This window comes from Bufo bufo, chromosome 1 (genome assembly GCF_905171765.1).
Source record: "Bufo bufo chromosome 1, aBufBuf1.1, whole genome shotgun sequence".
NCBI classification, from domain to species: domain Eukaryota; kingdom Metazoa; phylum Chordata; class Amphibia; order Anura; family Bufonidae; genus Bufo; species Bufo bufo.
Genome location: NC_053389.1, coordinates 787,975,642 through 787,993,695, shown reverse-complemented (window position 1 = coordinate 787,993,695; position 18,054 = coordinate 787,975,642). Strand labels below are relative to the sequence as shown.

At 51.8% G+C, this 18,054-nt stretch overlaps 1 protein-coding gene across 4 annotated transcripts in view; it reads left to right on the top strand.

Annotated features, from left to right (window-relative positions):
• Positions 1-389: 389 nt before the first annotated feature.
• Positions 390-18,054, top strand: part of KEAP1 (kelch like ECH associated protein 1) — a 32,876-nt gene continuing 15,211 nt past the window's right edge. Inside the window, exons 1-3 of one of the 4 annotated variants that reach the window (XM_040414936.1) lie at positions 390-488; positions 4,748-5,629; positions 13,371-14,053. In XM_040414936.1, the coding sequence (XP_040270870.1) occupies positions 5,087-5,629; positions 13,371-14,053 (1,226 nt within the window). In that variant the 5' untranslated portion in view covers positions 390-488; positions 4,748-5,086. Of the gene's footprint in view, positions 540-3,383; positions 3,661-3,687; positions 4,134-4,747; positions 5,630-13,370; positions 14,054-18,054 lie in introns of those variants that run through there. The other 3 variants (XM_040414938.1, XM_040414939.1, XM_040414937.1) reach the window with 3 other exon arrangements.

Below are 18,054 nucleotides of genomic sequence, written 5' to 3'. Positions count from 1 at the left end.
ATTCAGTCACTGTACTTTTATGGCAGTATTATTCAGTCAGTGTACTCTGGTATTATTTCAGCAGTATTATTTGGTCACACTATGGCAGTATTATTCAGTCACTGTACACTCTGGGCGGTATTGTTCAGACACTAGTCCTATTATTAGTGCAGTATGATTCAGTCAGTGTACATGTAGAGGGCGGGGCCTCACACAGGACAGCTCGCCCGCTCCTGGAAGCCCCGCCTATCACTCCTGAGAATCAGCTGCTCAGGCTGAACTTTCACTTCTCCAAAGTTCTACAAGCCCCGCGTTTTAGCCAATCAGAGCGCTCCGCCCGCTCGCCCCCCCCCCGTATTCTATGACGCGGAAGCTCCGCCCACGTGTCTGTCCTGTGACGTGTTGGGTACGCCCCCTTCTCCTTATTGTGACGCTGCTGGGTCCTGCTGCTTAGTCACGGTGACTGCTCAGAGTATGGCGGGGGCGGAGGATGGCAGCGCTCGGAGACGGTGAGAATCCGGGGCTTGGGAGCCGGGCCAGGGACGTGTCAGCATGGAGGAGTAAGGCAGATACAATAATGCCGGGTATTAGGAGCGGGGGAGGAGAGGAGGAGTAGTAGTCCATATGGGGTGGCAGGAGAGGGCGGAAGTATAACACAGAGGGCAGCATTGGCAGGGCTGCCTGTGCCCGATCACTCCTGGGGGGGAGAGTCGGAGACTGGAACATATGGATCAACAACCTGGAGTCAGGGACCTGGTGGGGTTAGGGGCAGATGCTGGTAGTGCCAGGGCTGATAGTAGAGGGGCAGGTGCTGGTAGTGCCAGGGCTGATAGTAGAGGGGCAGGTGCTGGTAGTGCCAGGGCTGATAGTAGAGGGGCAGGTGCTGGTAGTGCCAGGGCTGATAGTAGAGGGGCAGGTGCTGGTAGTGCCAGGGCTGATAGTAGAGGGGCAGGTGCTGATAGTAGAGGGGCAGGGAGGGCTGATAGTAGAGGAGCAGGTGCTGGTAGTGCCAGGGCTGATAGTAGAGGGGCAGGCAGGATGGTCAGGTGCTGGTAGTGCCAGGGCTAATAGTAGAGGGGCAGGTGCTGGTAGTGCCAGGGCTGATAGTAGAGGAGCAGGCAGGATGGTCAGGTGCTGGTAGTGCCAGGGCTGATAGTAGAGGTGCAGGTGCTGGTAGTGCCAGGGCTGATAGTAGAGGGGCAGGTGCTGGTAGTGCCAGGGCTGATATAAGAGGGGCAGGCAGGATGGTCAGGTGCTGGTAGTGCCAGGGCTAATAGTAGAGGGGCAGGTGCTGGTAGTGCCAGGGCTGATAGTAGAGGAGCTGGCAGGATGGTCAGGTGCTGGTAGTGCCAGGGCTGATAGTAGAGGGGCAGGTGCTGGTTGTGCCAGGGCTGATAGTAGAGGGGCAGGTGCTGGTAGTGCCAGGGCTGATAGTAGAGGGGCAGGTGCTGGTAGTGCCAGGGCTGATAGTAGAGGAGCTGGCAGGATGGTCAGGTGCTGGTAGTGCCAGGGCTGATAGTAGAGGGGCAGGTGCTGGTAGTGCCAGGGCTGATATTAGAGGGGCAGGAAGGATGGTCAGGTGCTGGTGGTGCCAGGGCTAATAGTAGAGGGGCAGGTGCTGGTAGTGCCAGGGCTGATAGTAGAGGAGCTGGCAGGATAGTCAGGTGCTGGTAGTGCCAGGGCTGATAGTAGAGGGGCAGGTGCTGGTAGTGCCGGGGCTGATAGTAGAGGGGCAGGTGCTGGTAGTGCCAGGGCTGATATTAGAGGGGCAGGCAGGATGGTCAGGTGCTGGTAGTGCCAGGGCTAATAGTAGAGTGGCAGGTGCTGGTAGTACCAGGGCTGATAGTAGAGGGGCAGGTGCTGGTAGTGCCAAGGCTGATAGTAGAGGGCCAGGTGCTGGTAGTGCCAGGGCTGATAGTAGAGGGGCAGGTGCTGGTAGTGCCAGGGCTGATAGTAGAGGGGCAGGTGCTGGTAGTGCCAGGGCTGATAGTAGAGGGGCAGGCAGGGTGGTCAGGTGCTGGTAGTGCCAGGGCTAATAGTAGAGGGTCAGGTGCTGGTAGTGCCAGGGCTAATAGTAGAGGGTCAGGTGCTGGTAGTGCTAGGGCTAATAGTAGAGGAGCAGGCAGGATGGTCAGGTGCTGGTAGTGCCAGGGCTAATAGTAGAGGGGCAGGTGCTGGTAGTGCCAGGGCTGATAGTAGAGGGGCAGGTGCTGGTAGTGCCAGGGCTGATAGTAGAGGGGCAGACAGGATGGTCAGGTGCTGGTAGTGCCAGGGCTAATAGTAGAGGGGCAGGTGCTGGTAGTGCTAGGGCTAATAGTAGAGGAGCAGGCAGGATGGTCAGGTGCTGGTAGTGCCAGGGCTGATAGTAGAGGGGCAGGTGCTGGTAGTGCCAGGGCTGATAGTAGAGGGGCAGGTGCTGGTAGTGCCAGGGCTGATAGTAGAGGGGCTGGCAGGATGGTCAGGTGCTGGTAGTGCCAGGGCTAATAGTAGAGGGCCAGGTGCTGGTAGTGCCAGGGCTGATAGTAGAGGGGCAGGTGCTGGTAGTGCCAGGGCTGATATTAGAGGGGCAGGCAGGATGGTCAGGTGCTGGTAGTGCCAGGGCTAATAGTAGAGGGGCAGGTGCTGGTAGTGCCAGGGCTGATAGTAGAGGGGCAGGTGCTGGTAGTGCCAGGGCTGATAGTAGAGGGGCAGGTGCTGGTAGTGCCAGGGCTGATAGTAGAGGGGCAGGCAGGATGGTCAGGTGCTGGTAGTGCCAGGGATAATAGTAGAGGGGCAGGTGCTGGTAGTGCCAGGGCTGATAGTAGAGGAGCAGGCAGGATGGTCAGGTACCGGTAGTGCCAGGGCTAATAGTAGAGGAGCAGGCAGGATGGTCAGGTGCTGGTAATGCTAGGGCTAATAGTAGGCAGGCGGCAGGACAGGGTGGTCAGGGGCTGGTAGTGCCAGGGCTAATAGTAGAGGGGCAGGTGCTGGTAGTGCCAGGACTAATAGTAGGGGATCAGGCAGGATGATCAGGTGCTGGAAATGCCAAGACTAATAGAAGAGGGGCACCCAGGACAGGATGGTCAGGGGCTGGTACTGCCAGGGCTAATAGTAGAGGAGCAGGATGGCTAGCCATGTGCTGGGTAGTGCCAGGCTGTTAGGAGTCTAGGGGCACTCAGAGCCGTCTAAAAGAGGGGGAGGGGGGGGGGGGGGCAGGTCCAGCACGGTGATAGGCGGTAGTTGGTCAGATCTGGGTAATGCCAGGCCTAGCTTTAGAGCATAGTCGGTGCAGACTGTGAGCAGTGCCCGGGCTGGCAGTAGAGCCTTGTGTGGGCAGACTGGTAGAAAGGTGGTCATGTCCTGGGCAGCCCCGGGGCAGGTTCGTCTTGAGCACTGCCAGGGCTGGTAGTAGAGGGGCTGGTATTAGGTAGAAGCAGTGTGCCAGAGCAGCAGATATCGGACAGGGCCAAGTCCACATGGTAGATTGGCAACATGGTAGATTGGTAGAGGCACGACGTGCGGGATGTTGCGGCACAAAGGTTGAGCGCTACATCTCAACAGTACTGAGAGATTTGGCACCGTCTGGAGTGGGTGGTAATAGAAGGGCAGCAGGTGCTCATGGGTGAGCCGGAGATGCTTTATAGATGATGACCTCGCTGCTTTAGTATGGTCATCCTGAAGCTGTCCGCCACAAGTAATATGGTGGGTATAGGTAGGCGCCACCCATACGGGCGAAGCCAGTGTGTGCAGGGGATCGGCACAGTCTTCTAAGGCGTAGGATCAGATCTGCCTGCCTCATGTCAGTGGATGAGGAAGGGTTTAGCGGGTGGAGGTGCAGATTTGACAGTTCTGGCCGAGGATGCATGTGATTTCACTGCATAAAGATAAGCGGCCCCCAGAACCCACTTATCTCCGGGGTAAAAGCTGCCAAGTCAGCTTACCCTGAAACCCACAGTATAGTGCTCCTCAGCTGTAAGCCACCCCTCCCCATGTAGCGTCATGGTCTGATGCTGAGGAGCAAGTGAGTCGCTTCCAGTTATCTGCTCGAAATGACAAGCTTGCAGCCTGTTCAGATGTAGCAGAGCCGGGCAGTGCAACAAGTGTGCGCAGTGCTGCACAGGAAGTGATTGAGGCTTTGTAACCTGGTAGAGATAAGCGGCGGTCGATACCGCAGGGTAAGTGACACTTCACTTCATCGGGACTGGTGTGAAAGGGAAAGTGTGAGATACAGGAGCATCCGCCTCGTCCTGCGCAAAAGACACCGGGCGTGTGCGCCCCGCATCGTGGTGCGCTGCATCTGCGGATTGAGCACCCATTGATGTCAGTGCACACGTCCCGTGTCTGTGTGAATGAGGCCTTAAGCCTCGTTCATCTCCCCGATGAAACCCTCCAGGGGCGGGGTGGGGGTCTCATCCTGTTATTTCTAAAGTGCCGCTTGTTAATACACCTGCAGTTATCAAGTTCTCTGCTCTGCAGTTATCAAGATCTCTGCTTGTAGCTATTGAATTGGAACCCTCTCCGTTTACTTCCAGAGCATCCGTCCTGGTGATGCGATGACTGGGCTCTGTAATGAACCATGTGTCCGTCATACTCACGTGGACTCGTACCCTGGAAGTAAATCATAAATGTTCCAATTCAGTGGCAGCAAGCAGAGGTCTTGAAAACTGCAAGGAACTAGTACTCAAAGTACTTTAGGAAAGCAATCCTCTGGGATGGGACATCCCCTTTTGGCCTGATGAAGTCCAAGCTGTGGTGAAGCCTCGTTCCTCACGGTCTACGTTTCTTCTAGGTATCAGACGAAGAATGAACTAGTTGGCGGCGCGCTCTCGGACTTCCTCTAGTTGGATTCTGCAGCACTAGAAGTCTCCATCCTGGACCGTCATGGAATAAGGAGGTTCATCTGTGGGATGGTAGCCAGGACACCATGGAGTAGCTTCTCGTTTTTGGCCAGAACATTTTTTGACAATTGCATTTTTAACCCTTTCCATCCTATGTAACCCCCCAAGACGATCTCCTCTTGACCAGTAGTTTAGTTTCTTTATTCGAGACCCTTCTCACCTTCATCTTTTTTTTTTTTTCCTTCCCCTGGATAATGTGCAACTGAAAAGCGGCTGGTAGCGTGACGGGGATGTATGCCACCGAGTGCCAGGCTGAAGTGACGCCTTCACACAGCAATGGCAATCGCCAGTTCCATTACTCGCTGGCGGATCACACCAACCAGGCTTTCCAGATCATGAATGAGCTGAGGCTGGGGCACCAGCTGTGCGACGTGACGCTGAGGGTCAAGTACCATGAGGTCCAGGCGGATTTTGTGGCCCATAAAGTCGTCTTGGCCTCCAGCAGCCCCGTCTTCAGGGCCATGTTTACCAACGGGCTCAGGGAGTGCGGCATGGAGACGGTGACCATCGAAGGCATCCACCCCAAGGTCATGGAGAGACTCCTGGAGTTTGCCTACACAGCTAGCATCTCGGTGGGCGAAAAGTGTGTTATCCACGTGATGAACGGGGCGGTCATGTATCAGATGGACAGTGTGGTCAAGGCCTGCTGTGACTTCCTCATCCTGCAGCTGGACCCAAGCAACGCCATTGGGATCGCCAGTTTTGCGGAGCAGATCGGCTGTGAGGAACTCCACCAGAAGGCCCGGGAATATATCTACATGCACTTTGGAGAGGTAAGGCCATATGAGATATAAAATAGGGGACTGGAATTGTCCTAGTGTCACGGCCACTTCCGTCCAAAGGGGCCTCCATTACGGTCACTTTAGGGATCAGGGGTTGGCCTTGCAGTCAGACAATTTAAAGAGTTCTCCATTTTGGATAGTCCCTGCTTCTTAGAAGGTCCCCTTGCCTGCCACATATGGCTGATGACCAAGTGCCCTCTTGCTGCGACTCTCAGCGATCAGCTGTAATCTGTGGAGGAACTTGGCAATAAGTGTTCAGTTTCCCTACAGCGCCACCCGAGGAGAAGTTAAGCATTACACAGTGCCCATTTAAATCGGCTGGTTGTGTAATGAAGGACAGGACGAGTCCTCCAGAGAGAGATGTGGATCCTGTACGGAGGACTCTGAATTTGTTAAAAGGTTTGTCCACTTTCAGGAGGACAGCCCTCAGGAGTAACTACCCGACAGGTCCTGCACCACCGCTCCTGTTCTCCCAGCAGGTCTGTGATGTCATGTCGACCACACGTGACCGCTGCAGCCAGTTGCTGGCCTCGGTGATGCACACGATGAGGCCAGTGATTGGCTGCAGTGGTCACGTCATTGCTGCAGCCGGGTAATTAGAGCCTGGCCAGAAGAACCGGAGCGGCGATGCAGGACCTGTCGGGTAAGTACTTACCTCTTCTTTATTGCAACCAGAACCAGAGGGTTGTCAGGTTGCTTCCTGAAACTGGACCACTTCTTGAAATAATGGCACTAGATCAGGGATCAGCAAACTTCCAGCTGTTCTGGAACTACAACTCCCAGTATCCTCCTTTCACTTCTATGAGAGTTGCAACAGCAGCCAAGAAAGTGTGTATATGCTGGGAGTTGTAGTTTCATAACAACAGCAGTGCTGAAGGTTGCTGATGCCAAAACGGAATATCGGCGGGCTGCCCCTTTAAGGGTATGTTCACACGATGGAATTTCACATGGATTTGGGCACGTAACCGCTGCACAACCCCCCCCTCACACGCCTAGGAATATTCCCTCATGACGTCCTAGCAGTGTCAGCCTTGGACTTCTGGGAAGCAGCATGTACATTGGGAAATATTCCATCATGTGAACACGGCCTAGGAGAGAAAGTCCAATGTCTGACGGGCACACCTGGCAGGCGAGCCTATGCTGGTGGTGGGCACCGGGAATATATTTGACTATTGGGGCTGTCACAACAACTGCTAGCTGACTAAAATAGACTTGCTCCTCCCCAGGGGGACATTTCTAGGCGAAGCCTTTACACATTAAAGGCAGGGATCTCAAGTCTCCCGGACGTTCAGGGAGTCTCCCGCTATCTAGCGGCTCCCTGACTCCAGCATGTGAGACAATATATCCCGGAAAGGTTTACTGATAGCAGAGCAGAGAGATAAGAGAAGTGATAGGACAGAGTTTAGATTACAGGTTGAATTAACCCTTTAGGGTCAAATTGGCTTCTCAAGGAGATATATATGTTAAAGGCATCCCTTCTTCTGTCTCATTCAGAAGCTATTTTTTTTAAATACATTTACATATTTAACCCTCCATTTTAATTATATTATTTACCCCAGTGTTAAATTCACCCCCCCGGATGCTTTAATCATATACATAAATATGATAATTTGGGGCACGGTAATGAGCCCAGTCCTCCACACCATAGAGCAAAGTGTGTAGATACTGCATATGTTTGGAAAATGTAATAAAAAGTTCGTGAAAAAAATAAATAAGAAAACCTCCCTGAAATGAGAAGTGCGCCTCCCTGAAATTAGTTTTTGCAGGTTGGGATGTCTGTAAAGGGGTCCTGTCGCCAGGATAGATAGATAGATTTAGTTTTCAGAACCATTAAAGTCTATGGGGCTGTTCACATGGTGTGTGTTTGTTTTTTTAGTGGCTCGTGAATAACGGACGCGCCCTATTTTTTTTGTCCGTTTTGATGGCGAGACGCATCCCATTGAAATTTAAAGACCATAAGTGCCCCCCCCCTGTCTAATGTGTACGCTATGAGTGGTGCTAAAGGACCTGTCAGTATGTAAGGCAGCAGGACCTGACGCTCCCAGTGATGTAACATCACATGATCACGCCGGGAGCCATTATATGTCCTGGGGGCAACACTGCATCATTATTTATACTGGGGGAACAATGGGGGCCATTATATGTCTTGGGGCACATAATATATACTGTGGGCACTGCAGGGGTTGGTTTTAAGAAAAATTAAAAAACAAAAAAAACTGATGAAATGTATTTGTTTTTATCGTCCTGTTAGACAGCCAGGGAATGGATGCAAAATGATGACTAAAAGCTGCCGGTTGTTCCCCCCCCCCCCCCCCCCCCCCCCCCCCCCCCCCCCCCCCCCCCCACTGTCGTGTGACTGCTCGTGTCATGTGTCTCCATTACTGTTGCTTTTTTATACTCCTGTTTTGTGAAGTTTTTAGCTTACACCATATTCTGTCTCTTGACGCCTCGCTGTTTTTTTCTTCTTCGTCGGCTCAGTTTTGTGAAAGTACCGTGTATCCCCCGCAAGCGCTGAATCAGCACTTTGGTCGTTGACTGAGGCGGCGACCAACTGGGCCGCAGGTCAGCGGACTGAAGGTCTCGGCCCTTCTGTAAATCTGTACAGGACGTTGCCCCTTATGAAAGTTTTTACTGTACAGCTGCAAACAAATTGGCCATTGAATTCTGTAACTAATTTTTCGACAATTCCCGCTACAAAATTTGCGTCCAGTTGAATGGTCTTCCCCCCCCCCCCCCCCCCCCCCCCGGAAACGGGAAGTAGTGGACCCTCGATGTGCATCTGGTCTAAAGGGACTCTGAATTTAAGGGACTGTCCTCTCAGGGGTCAATATGCCCTCTGGTAAGGTAGTGGGAGTAGTCCCTCCTCAGCGCTGGCGGTGGTATAAAAGTTGTATTGGGCGGATGTACTAAGTCGGTGATCGGGGTACCAAATACAGAAGTGGTCTCCAATCTCAGGATCTTCAGGTGGTGCCAAACTACAGCTCCCAGCATGCATGCAGTTGTCAGAGCATGCTGGGAGTTGTACCTAGGAGGACCACACTTTGGACGCCACTGCTCTAAAGAATTGTTCGAAGTACCATATATTGTAGGGGTCGGTTTAAACCTACCCAGGAGCCCATGGGGCCCTCGGTCCTTGATAACGGATTCCAGAACCAAACCTCTTATGTCCAAGTCATCACAGCTTCTACACCATTCCACCCTAACATTTAGCAGTGCCACATGGTGCTGAACCACCACCGCGGGTTCTCGTCAAGTCCAGGTGAAGCAGATATCAAACTACTGCCCCACAGTCGCTACCTAAAGACCCAGCCACAGGTGACGTGAAGAACATGGGTTATCTCGTAACAATGACTCTTGCCAAGGGTGGGATATTTTGGCACCAAGTGGTTTAGTTCTTGACTGCAGCAGAAAAAAAGGGGGATGCGGAAGGATCTGAGGGACCTTAATAAAGGCAAAATTGTGATGTCTAGACGGCTGGGTGAAAAGCATCTCCAAAATGGTAGGTTTTATTGGGTGTTCCTGGGATGCAGTGCTTAGTACCTACTAAAAGTGGTCCAAGGAAGGACAACCGGTGAACCAGCAACAGTCATGGCAGAAAGGGCAGAGGATCCATGCTGACCCTGTCCACTGTCAAAAATGCCTGCAGTGGGCACATGAGCTGAACTGGACCATGGAGTGATGGATAGGTCTCTGCGTGTGTCACTTACCTGTGGAAAATATGGCACTAGGATGTTCTGGGGGGGAAGAAGACCAGCTGGTTGAGGCAGTGTGATGTTCTGCTGGAATCCTTGGGTCCTGACATCATGTAGATGTGACCCGTACCACCCTCCTAAGCATTGTACCAGACAGGTACCAGTCTTCATGACTGCGGTGCCCCCTGATGGCAGTGGTTTCTTTTAGCAGGACAGTGCCCCGGACACACTGACAGAAACAGTTCAGGAATGAGGAACGTGACGGAGATCAAGGAGATGACTTGTCTCTAAATTCCCCAGATCTCTATCTGATCGTCATACCTAGGATGTGCTGGAAAAACAGGTCCGAGTCACAGAGGCCGCTGTCACTGTGTACATACGTTACATTACTTATCCTGTATTATACTCCAGAGCTGCACTCACTATTCTGCTGGTGCAGTCACTGTGTACATACATTACTTATCCTGTATTATACTCCAGAGCTGCACTCACTATTCTGCTGGTGCAGTCACTGTGTACATACATTACACATTCTGTAGTGATCCTGAGTTATCTCCAGTATTATACTCCAGAGCTGTTATCACAATTCTACCAGCTTTAGAGCTGCAATCTCGCAGTATTTCCTGCTGGCTTGAAGTTTGTACATGGCTTTCTATGGTGACAGGCCGTGCACGGTAATCTGATGTGGGTAGAGTTAGATAGTCTATGCTTAGCTGTTAGGCCTCATGCACACGACCGTATGTATTTTGCGGTCTGCAAAAACGGATCCGCAAAAAAGACGGATGACGTCCGTGTGCATTCCGTATTTTGCGGATCGGAACAGCTGGCCCCTTATAGAACAGTACTATCCTTGTCCGTAATACAGACCATAATAGGACGTGTTCTATTTTTTTTTTGTGGAACGGAAATACGGACATACGGAAACGGAATGCACACAGAGTACCTATTGTTTTTTTTTGCAGACCCATTGAAATGAATGGTTCAGCAAAAAAAAAACGGAACGGACACGAAAAGAAAATGCGTTCGTGTGCACGAGGCCTTAGGGGCGTGTCTGACAAGAATGTTGACTGTTTCTAATGAAAACCGGCAGAATTGTGAACTCGAGATGACCACTTGTATACAGTGCTCTACCTCTTGCCCGTAGTGGTTGATGATATGTGGACAGAGGACCCCTTTAAGGGTTGAGTATCACTGGGGCAGTAAGAGGTGGTGTTCTGTCTGGGGGCAGGAGTGTTCCTTTAAATCTCCTATTTCTTTCCAAGAAGTGGAAATAGAAAGTTTTCAGACTGTTATCAGAGCTGAGTAATGTGATCGGCAGTCGTTCTGCCGGAGCATTGTGTGCGGCCATTGTTTTCTTGATTGCCTCGTTACATGGACACAGCCGGATAAAGGACAACATAATGGACCGGACTTGTCGCCTTGCGCATCCAGGTCAGCGCTATCATGTGTCCTTACATCCCGCAGCGCACAGTCTCTGCCACCAGGACCATCCTTGCTCCAGAGCTGATGCAAAACTACAACCCCCTGCATTGCTGGGTATGGGTATGCTAGGAGTTGTAGTTTTTCCACTGAGCTTCGGGGCCAGCTAATGCCAAACACCCAGGTCCTGTAAAATGTACTGGGAGGACTGGATTCCAAAATAGAAAAAAAAAAACTCTTAGCTGACAGAAGCGTTGGATCTAGACAGCGATTCTGGTCACTGACGGCAAGCAGAGATCTTAAAAAGGGGGAGGATTTCAAGCCGTTTAATCAGCCATATTATTCATCCTTGAGAAGAATGTGCAGATCCTTATCTAAATCTAAACATTGAGCATTCCAGTCACTGCCGGCTAGCAGAGATCTTGAAATTGATGAGGAATTGACAAAGTAAATTAGTGAGTTGTCCCTAGAGGTGTGTTTTTTTTTAAATTTTTATATTACTTAGCTTTCTACTTCATTTCAGTTCCTCGCAATTCTCAAGATCACTGCTTGCTGTCAGTAGAGGGAAACATTCTTCTTCACACTGACATCGTTTAGATTAGTCTCTCTTTCAAATTCTGTTTGCTGTCAGTAAATGGAAACTGTCAGATGGTGAAAGTCCTCTCCTGACTATTATCCAGCGCATTCATTTGTGACCGCCAGCAGAGATCTTGAAAATGGAGTGAGCAATTGAGACAGACAAGTAGCCAATTTCCTAAAAAACAAACAAAACAAAAAACTGTCCCTTTGGACCATAGCAACCAATCAGATTGTGGCTTTTATGTTTAAATGGCTTTGAATTTACGAAACAGCGCCACTTCCTCCTGTGGGCCGAGTCTGGTATTGCGGCCTCGGTCAAGTGAATACCAGGCACATTGCATGGACATAATGGGAAGGGGGGGGGGGGGGGGGGTTGCTTCAGAAGAACAGCAGCCATGGTTTGAACCCGGGCTCTTTAATACCAGTCACCTGGGGCACTTGAAATGTCTGTGTGGACGGTCTGTTTTCGACATCGGATGGTGTCAGTCGTGGGCGGCAGTAGGCCCAGGGAGATGTTTACGGGATAAGTCACACGTCCTTGTGTCTTGCTGAGTCATGGCCTCCTCCCGGGCAGGAATGTGCACTCACCGGAGTCACTTATATAATGATTACACCAGAAAAACCAGAGTAACAGACTGGTGCGGCTGCGCTCCCCTGCACCATTGTATGTGCGGCTCCCTAAATATTAATGCCCCATAACCATAAGCCATAAAGAAACCGGGCAAATCGTATTACATGGCACCCAGGTCTAGTCCGGGTAAATGTCAGTATCCGTGGAGGTTTAGGGCAGGGAAGGGGTTAATGCAAGAACCCCTGGTAGTCTAGGGCAGTAAATAGGGTTAAAGGGGTTTTCCGAATTCTAAAAGATCCCCCTCCTATGCCTGGGCCCCTCGCATACATAATACTTACCCGACACCTGCGTCGTTCCGGATCCCTGCACGGCGGCTGCATACGGTGGGAGCAGCCAATAGCAGGCTGCGATGGTGTTGAGCCCCTTGAGGCTGGTCACTGTCACGACCTGCTATTGGCTGCTCCTCCAACAACCCCCCCCTCCCCCATCGATGGATGTTTTGATCAGCGTGGCGGCCCTGCAGGGATCCGGAGCGACGCAGGTGTCGGGTAGCAGGTAAGTATAATGTATACGAGGCGCCCGGGGAATTGGAGGGGAACTTTTAGAATTTGGATAACCCCTTTAATGTCGGTATACCTGGTGGTCTAGGGCAGTGAAGGGTTAAGGTAAGAATACCAGGTGGTCTTGGGAATGAAATGGTTTCATTTAAGCATGGTGACACCTCACCAATCCCCCTCTGCTTTTGTTCCAAGGTTTTCAGGTACCCCCCCCCCCCCCCACCCCACAGGGACGCGTGACCAGTAATTGGCTGCAGCGGTGACACAACCCTGTGTCAGAACGTCATCACTGCAGCAGGAAGTAGAGAATGGCGGAGGATTAGTCAGGCTTGGAGCAGTGGGGAGTTGACAATGTTTTTATATTTTTTTTCCTGGAAACCCCTTTAATAGCTCTGATGGAAGGCAGTGGAAGGGTTAATGCTGAGTCCAGTGGTTACTCGCCTCTCCAGGCTCCTGTAGTGATCGGCCTGGGTTTCCTCCCTTGGTTGATCATAGAGATGAGTGCAGGGACGGGATAGAGAGGACGGAGCAGCTGTCGGCTGCACAGTTCTCTTTATGATCGGGCAGAGCAATTCGGGAACGTTCTGCCTGATTATTAAAGGGTTGTCCAGGTTTTTTTTTTTTAAGTGACGGAAGTTAGCGCTGGAGCTACACCAGACCAGCAACATTATAGCGGTGGGGGCTCACTACTATAACTCTGTTCACATTGAAGTCAGTGGGCGCCCCTCTCTCCGATCAAACACTGTGGACTGAGGATAAGTTATTATAATGGAACAATCCCTTTAATTATATTACCTCCTGGAAAGGTCTGCAGTACTGTATCCACTACTGATCTACTATGTATACTGGGTAGTCTCCTTTGTATCTTGTCTTTCTTGTCATATTCTCACGTTATTTTTGTTTCCATTACACAGGTGTCCAAGCAGGAGGAGTTCTTCAACCTCTCCCGATGTCAGCTGGTCAACCTCATCAGCCGGGATGACCTGAATGTGCGCTGTGAATCTGAGGTCTTCCACGCCTGCATAAACTGGGTCAAGTATGACTGTGAGAACCGGCGACCCTACATTCAGGCGTTGTTGCGGGCGGTGCGCTGCCATTCACTGACCCCCAACTTCCTCAAGCTCCAGCTCCAGCGCTGTGAGATCCTGCGTGGAGACACCCGTTGTCAGGACTACTTGTCTCAGATCTTCCAGGATCTCACTCTCCACAAGCTCACCAGACCTCAGGGGAGGATTCCTAATGTTCCTCAGTTCATCTACGTGGCCGGAGGCTACTTCCGACAGTCCCTCAATTTCCTGGAGGCTTACAACCCAATGGAAGGAGAGTGGCTTAGTTTGGCGCCGTTGGAGGTGCCGCGAAGTGGCCTCGCCGGTTGTGTACTTGGGGGTCTCTTCTACGCAGTAGGGGGCCGTAACAACGCACCTGACTGCAATGAGGACTCCAACGCCATGGACTGCTACAATCCAATGAACAACCAGTGGTCACCCTGCGCTTCTATGAGCGTTCCCAGGAATCGGGTTGGAGCAGGCGTCATAGATGGACAGATCTACGCAGTTGGAGGATCTCATGGGTGTCTTCATCACAACAGTGTGGAAAGGTGAGTGCTGTAAGTGAACAGGGGTCACCTAACTCCCGTTCTTCTGATAGGTAATAGGTTCGAAGGTGGGAAGATGCGGATGGGAGCTGCATACCGTCAGTGAAGAGACTATCCTTAAATAAGGGACGGGGCTTGTTCATCACCTATGCGCTTGACCCAGTCCCATCTTACCTCATCCCCAATCTCGGCACAGTGTTTATCCCAGCCCTAATCCTCCTCTTCAACCTATCACTAACCACCGGCGCCTTCCCCTTCTCTTTAAACTCTTACATGTGGCACAACATAGCTGTAGTATACGGAGCGGGATCATCCGCTAATCATGCTCCATACGTGACGGTGCCGGCTGTGTAATAGAGCCGGTACCGGGCTGCAATGACTAGGATTGGAGATTCACCTCCTAGATGTCACAGTCCATAGCGACTGCAGCATCCAAGCGTTTAGACAGAGAGAGGGGGCTCGCTGTGTCCTCCCATCGGAGCCTCCGCTGTAAAATTACAGGTTTCCAATCAGTTGCTATGACTTAGCAATCTACCTGCAGAGCTGTGCCCGAGGCACAGCTTTACAGGCAGCCAGTGAAAATGTCATAGACTGCAATAGTGTTCTATTTCAGTCTGTGGTACATGCAAGCAATAGATCTTATGTAAAAGTCCCATAAGGGGACTAAAGTTGACAGTAAAAAAACAGAAACATTTTGAAAATTCCAATCGCCTTCCTTTCACAAGTTTATATATAAAAATCAACAATAAAAAAGAAACATAACAAGTAAAAATGGCCAAACTACTAAAAATTTAAATATATAAATATATTTTTTCTGCGAGGCGAATGCTTTTTGTGTTTTTGGCTACCTTGCCCTCCCCAAATAAAAATTGAATAAAAAGTGATCAAAAAGCTGTATGTACCTCAAAATTGTACCAATAAAAATGAGCCCTTACACAGCTGAGCAGATAGGAAAGTAAAAAAGTTCTGGGTGTCAGAATATGGCGAAGCAAAGAAAGGTGTTTTTTTTTATTTATTTAGGTTATTTTTTTTTAAAGTAGTAAAACATAATAAACAATATAAATGAGGAATAAACTGATCATGTTTTTTTTTTTTTTTTTAGTGCCCAGTGAACGCTGTAAAAATAAAGGGGGTCATTTATCAAACGGGTGTAAAGTAGAACTGCCTTAGTTTCCCAAAGCAACCAATTAGATTCCACCTTTCATTTTGGACAGCTCCTTTGGAAAATGAAATGTGGAATCTGGTTACTATGGGCAACTGAGCCAGTTCTACTTTACGCCAGTTTGATAAATGACCCCCAAAAAATGAAATGGTGCCATTAACAAAAATAATCCTACGTACGGCTCTGAACAAAAAAAAAGGTTATGGCTCTTAGAAGGAGATGAGGAGACAATAATAGTCCATGTCCGGAAAGGGTTAAACACGCAACCACCACATACCTTCCTTTGACCCATCCCCTTTGTCTAGCTATCGCCCCATATCGCTGCTCCTGTTTGCTTCAAAGCTCCTTGAACTGTCCTCTCACCTCTCTGGAGTCGCCTTCGATTCTGCCCTGTCCAAGCCCTCTCCGCCTCCTTCAACTCCGCACATTCCTCGACCAGAAGTCTGGAAAATTGCTTTTACACTCCTTCATCACCTTCCGCCTAGACTACTGCAACATCCTTCTCCGTGGCCTCCCCTCTAAGACCCTATCACCCATCGATTCTGCTGCCCAGCTAATCCACCTCTCTCCCGTTACTCCTCTATCTCTTCTCTCTGCTCCCCATTGCCCAGAGAATCCGGTACAAGACCGTCCATACATCTGTGACCTCATCTCTCGCTACCTCAATCCACACAAAACCTCTTTCTCTACTCTCAATCCCCTCCAAGATTTCTCCTGTAGGTTGTAGGCTTGTCTCTACCCCAACACATCAGACTCTCAGACAAGCCTACAACCTACAGTAACCCTGTTTCCACTAGGGTGGGGCAATATCAAAAATATTCCCACGTGGAGGTCGCAATAACGCCTGTACAAGTGTCTTAGACGCCTGTTCAGGCCATTTTACTCCCTGGAAAAAGTCTAAGGTGTACCAATACGCCTTAGATTTTCCCCCCACATTCATCGGCGCAGTGAGCGCTGTGAACGGCACAGGCAGCGCAGCGATGCTGCCTGTGCCTGAAATAACCAATAGCAAAGCTCCTTACAGCAAGGAGCTTTGTTATTGGTTGGTGTAGGCGCGCGCCGGAGCTATACAGGTCCTGCATCTGGGGAAGCTGGCGGGAGCTGGAAGGAGGATGGGCCGGCTCCCGGGGTGGCTGTTGTAAGGAGAGCGGGGCATGCTGCCTGAGGACCTTGGGAAACATGACAGGTCCCTGGTGACCCTGCTCCCCCCTCCTCCTGTCACCCCACTAGTAATTCTGCTCCCCCCCTCCTCCTATCACCCCACTAGTGACCCTGCTCCCCCCTCCTCCTGTCACCCCACTAGTAATTCTGCTCCCCCCCTCCTCCTATCACCCCACTAGTGACCCTGCTCCCCCCTCCTCCTGTCGACCCACTAGTGACCATGCTCCCCCCTCCTCCTGTCGACCCACTAGTGACCCTGCTCCCCCCTCCTCCTGTCGACCCACTAGTGACCATGCTCTCCCCTCCTCCTGTCGACCCACTAGTGACCATGCTCCCCCTCCTCCTGTCGACCCACTAGTGACCATGCTCTCCCCTCCTCCTGTCGACCCACTAGTGACCATGCTCCCCCTCCTCCTATCACCCCACTAGTGACCCTGCTCCCCCCTCCTCCTGTCACCCCACTAGTGACCATGCTCCCCCCTCCTCCTGTCGACCCACTAGTGACTATGCTCCCCCCTCCTCCTGTCGACCCACTAGTGACCCTGCTCCCCCCTCCTCCTGTCGACCCACTAGTGACCATGCTCTCCCTCCTCCTGTCGACCCACTAGTGACCATGCTCTCCCTCCTCCTGTCGACCCACTAGTGACCATGCTCTCCCTCCTCCTGTCGACCCACTAGTGACCATGCTCTCCCTCCTCCTGTCGACCCACTAGTGACTATGCTCCCCCCTCCTCCTGTCGACCCACTAGTGACTATGCTCCCCCCTCCTCCTGTCGACCCACTAGTGACTATGCTCCCCCCTCCTCCTGTCGACCCACTAGTGACTATGCTCCCCCCTCCTCCTGTCGACCCACTAGTGACTATGCTCCCCCCTCCTCCTGTCGACCCACTAGTGACTATGCTCCCCCCTCCTCCTGTCGACCCACTAGTGACTATGCTCCCCCCTCCTCCTGTCGACCCACTAGTGACTATGCTCCCCCCTCCTCCTGTCGACCCACTAGTGACTATGCTCCCCCCTCCTCCTGTCGACCCACTAGTGACTATGCTCCCCCCTCCTCCTGTCGACCCACTAGTGACTATGCTCCCCCCTCCTCCTGTCGACCCACTAGTGACTATGCTCCCCCCTCCTCCTGTCGACCCACTAGTGACCATGCTCCCCCCTCCTGTCGACCCACTAGTGACCATGCTCTCCCCTCCTCCTGTCGACCCACTAGTGACCATGCTCCCCCTCCTCCTGTCGACCCACTAGTGACCATGCTCTCCCCTCCTCCTGTCGACCCACTAGTGACCATGCTCCCCCTCCTCCTATCACCCCACTAGTGACCCTGCTCCCCCCTCCTCCTGTCACCCCACTAGTGACCATGCTCCCCCCTCCTCCTGTCGACCCACTAGGGACTATGCTCCCCCCTCCTCCTGTCGACCCACTAGGGACTATGCTCCCCCCTCCTCCTGTCGACCCACTAGGGACTATGCTCCCCCCTCCTCCTGTCGACCCACTAGGGACTATGCTCCCCCCTCCTCCTGTCGACCCACTAGTGACTATGCTCCCCCCTCCTCCTGTCGACCCACTAGTGACTATGCTCCCCCCTCCTCCTGTCGACCCACTAGTGACTATGCTCCCCCCTCCTCCTGTCGACCCACTAGTGACTATGCTCCCCCCTCCTCCTGTCGACCCACTAGT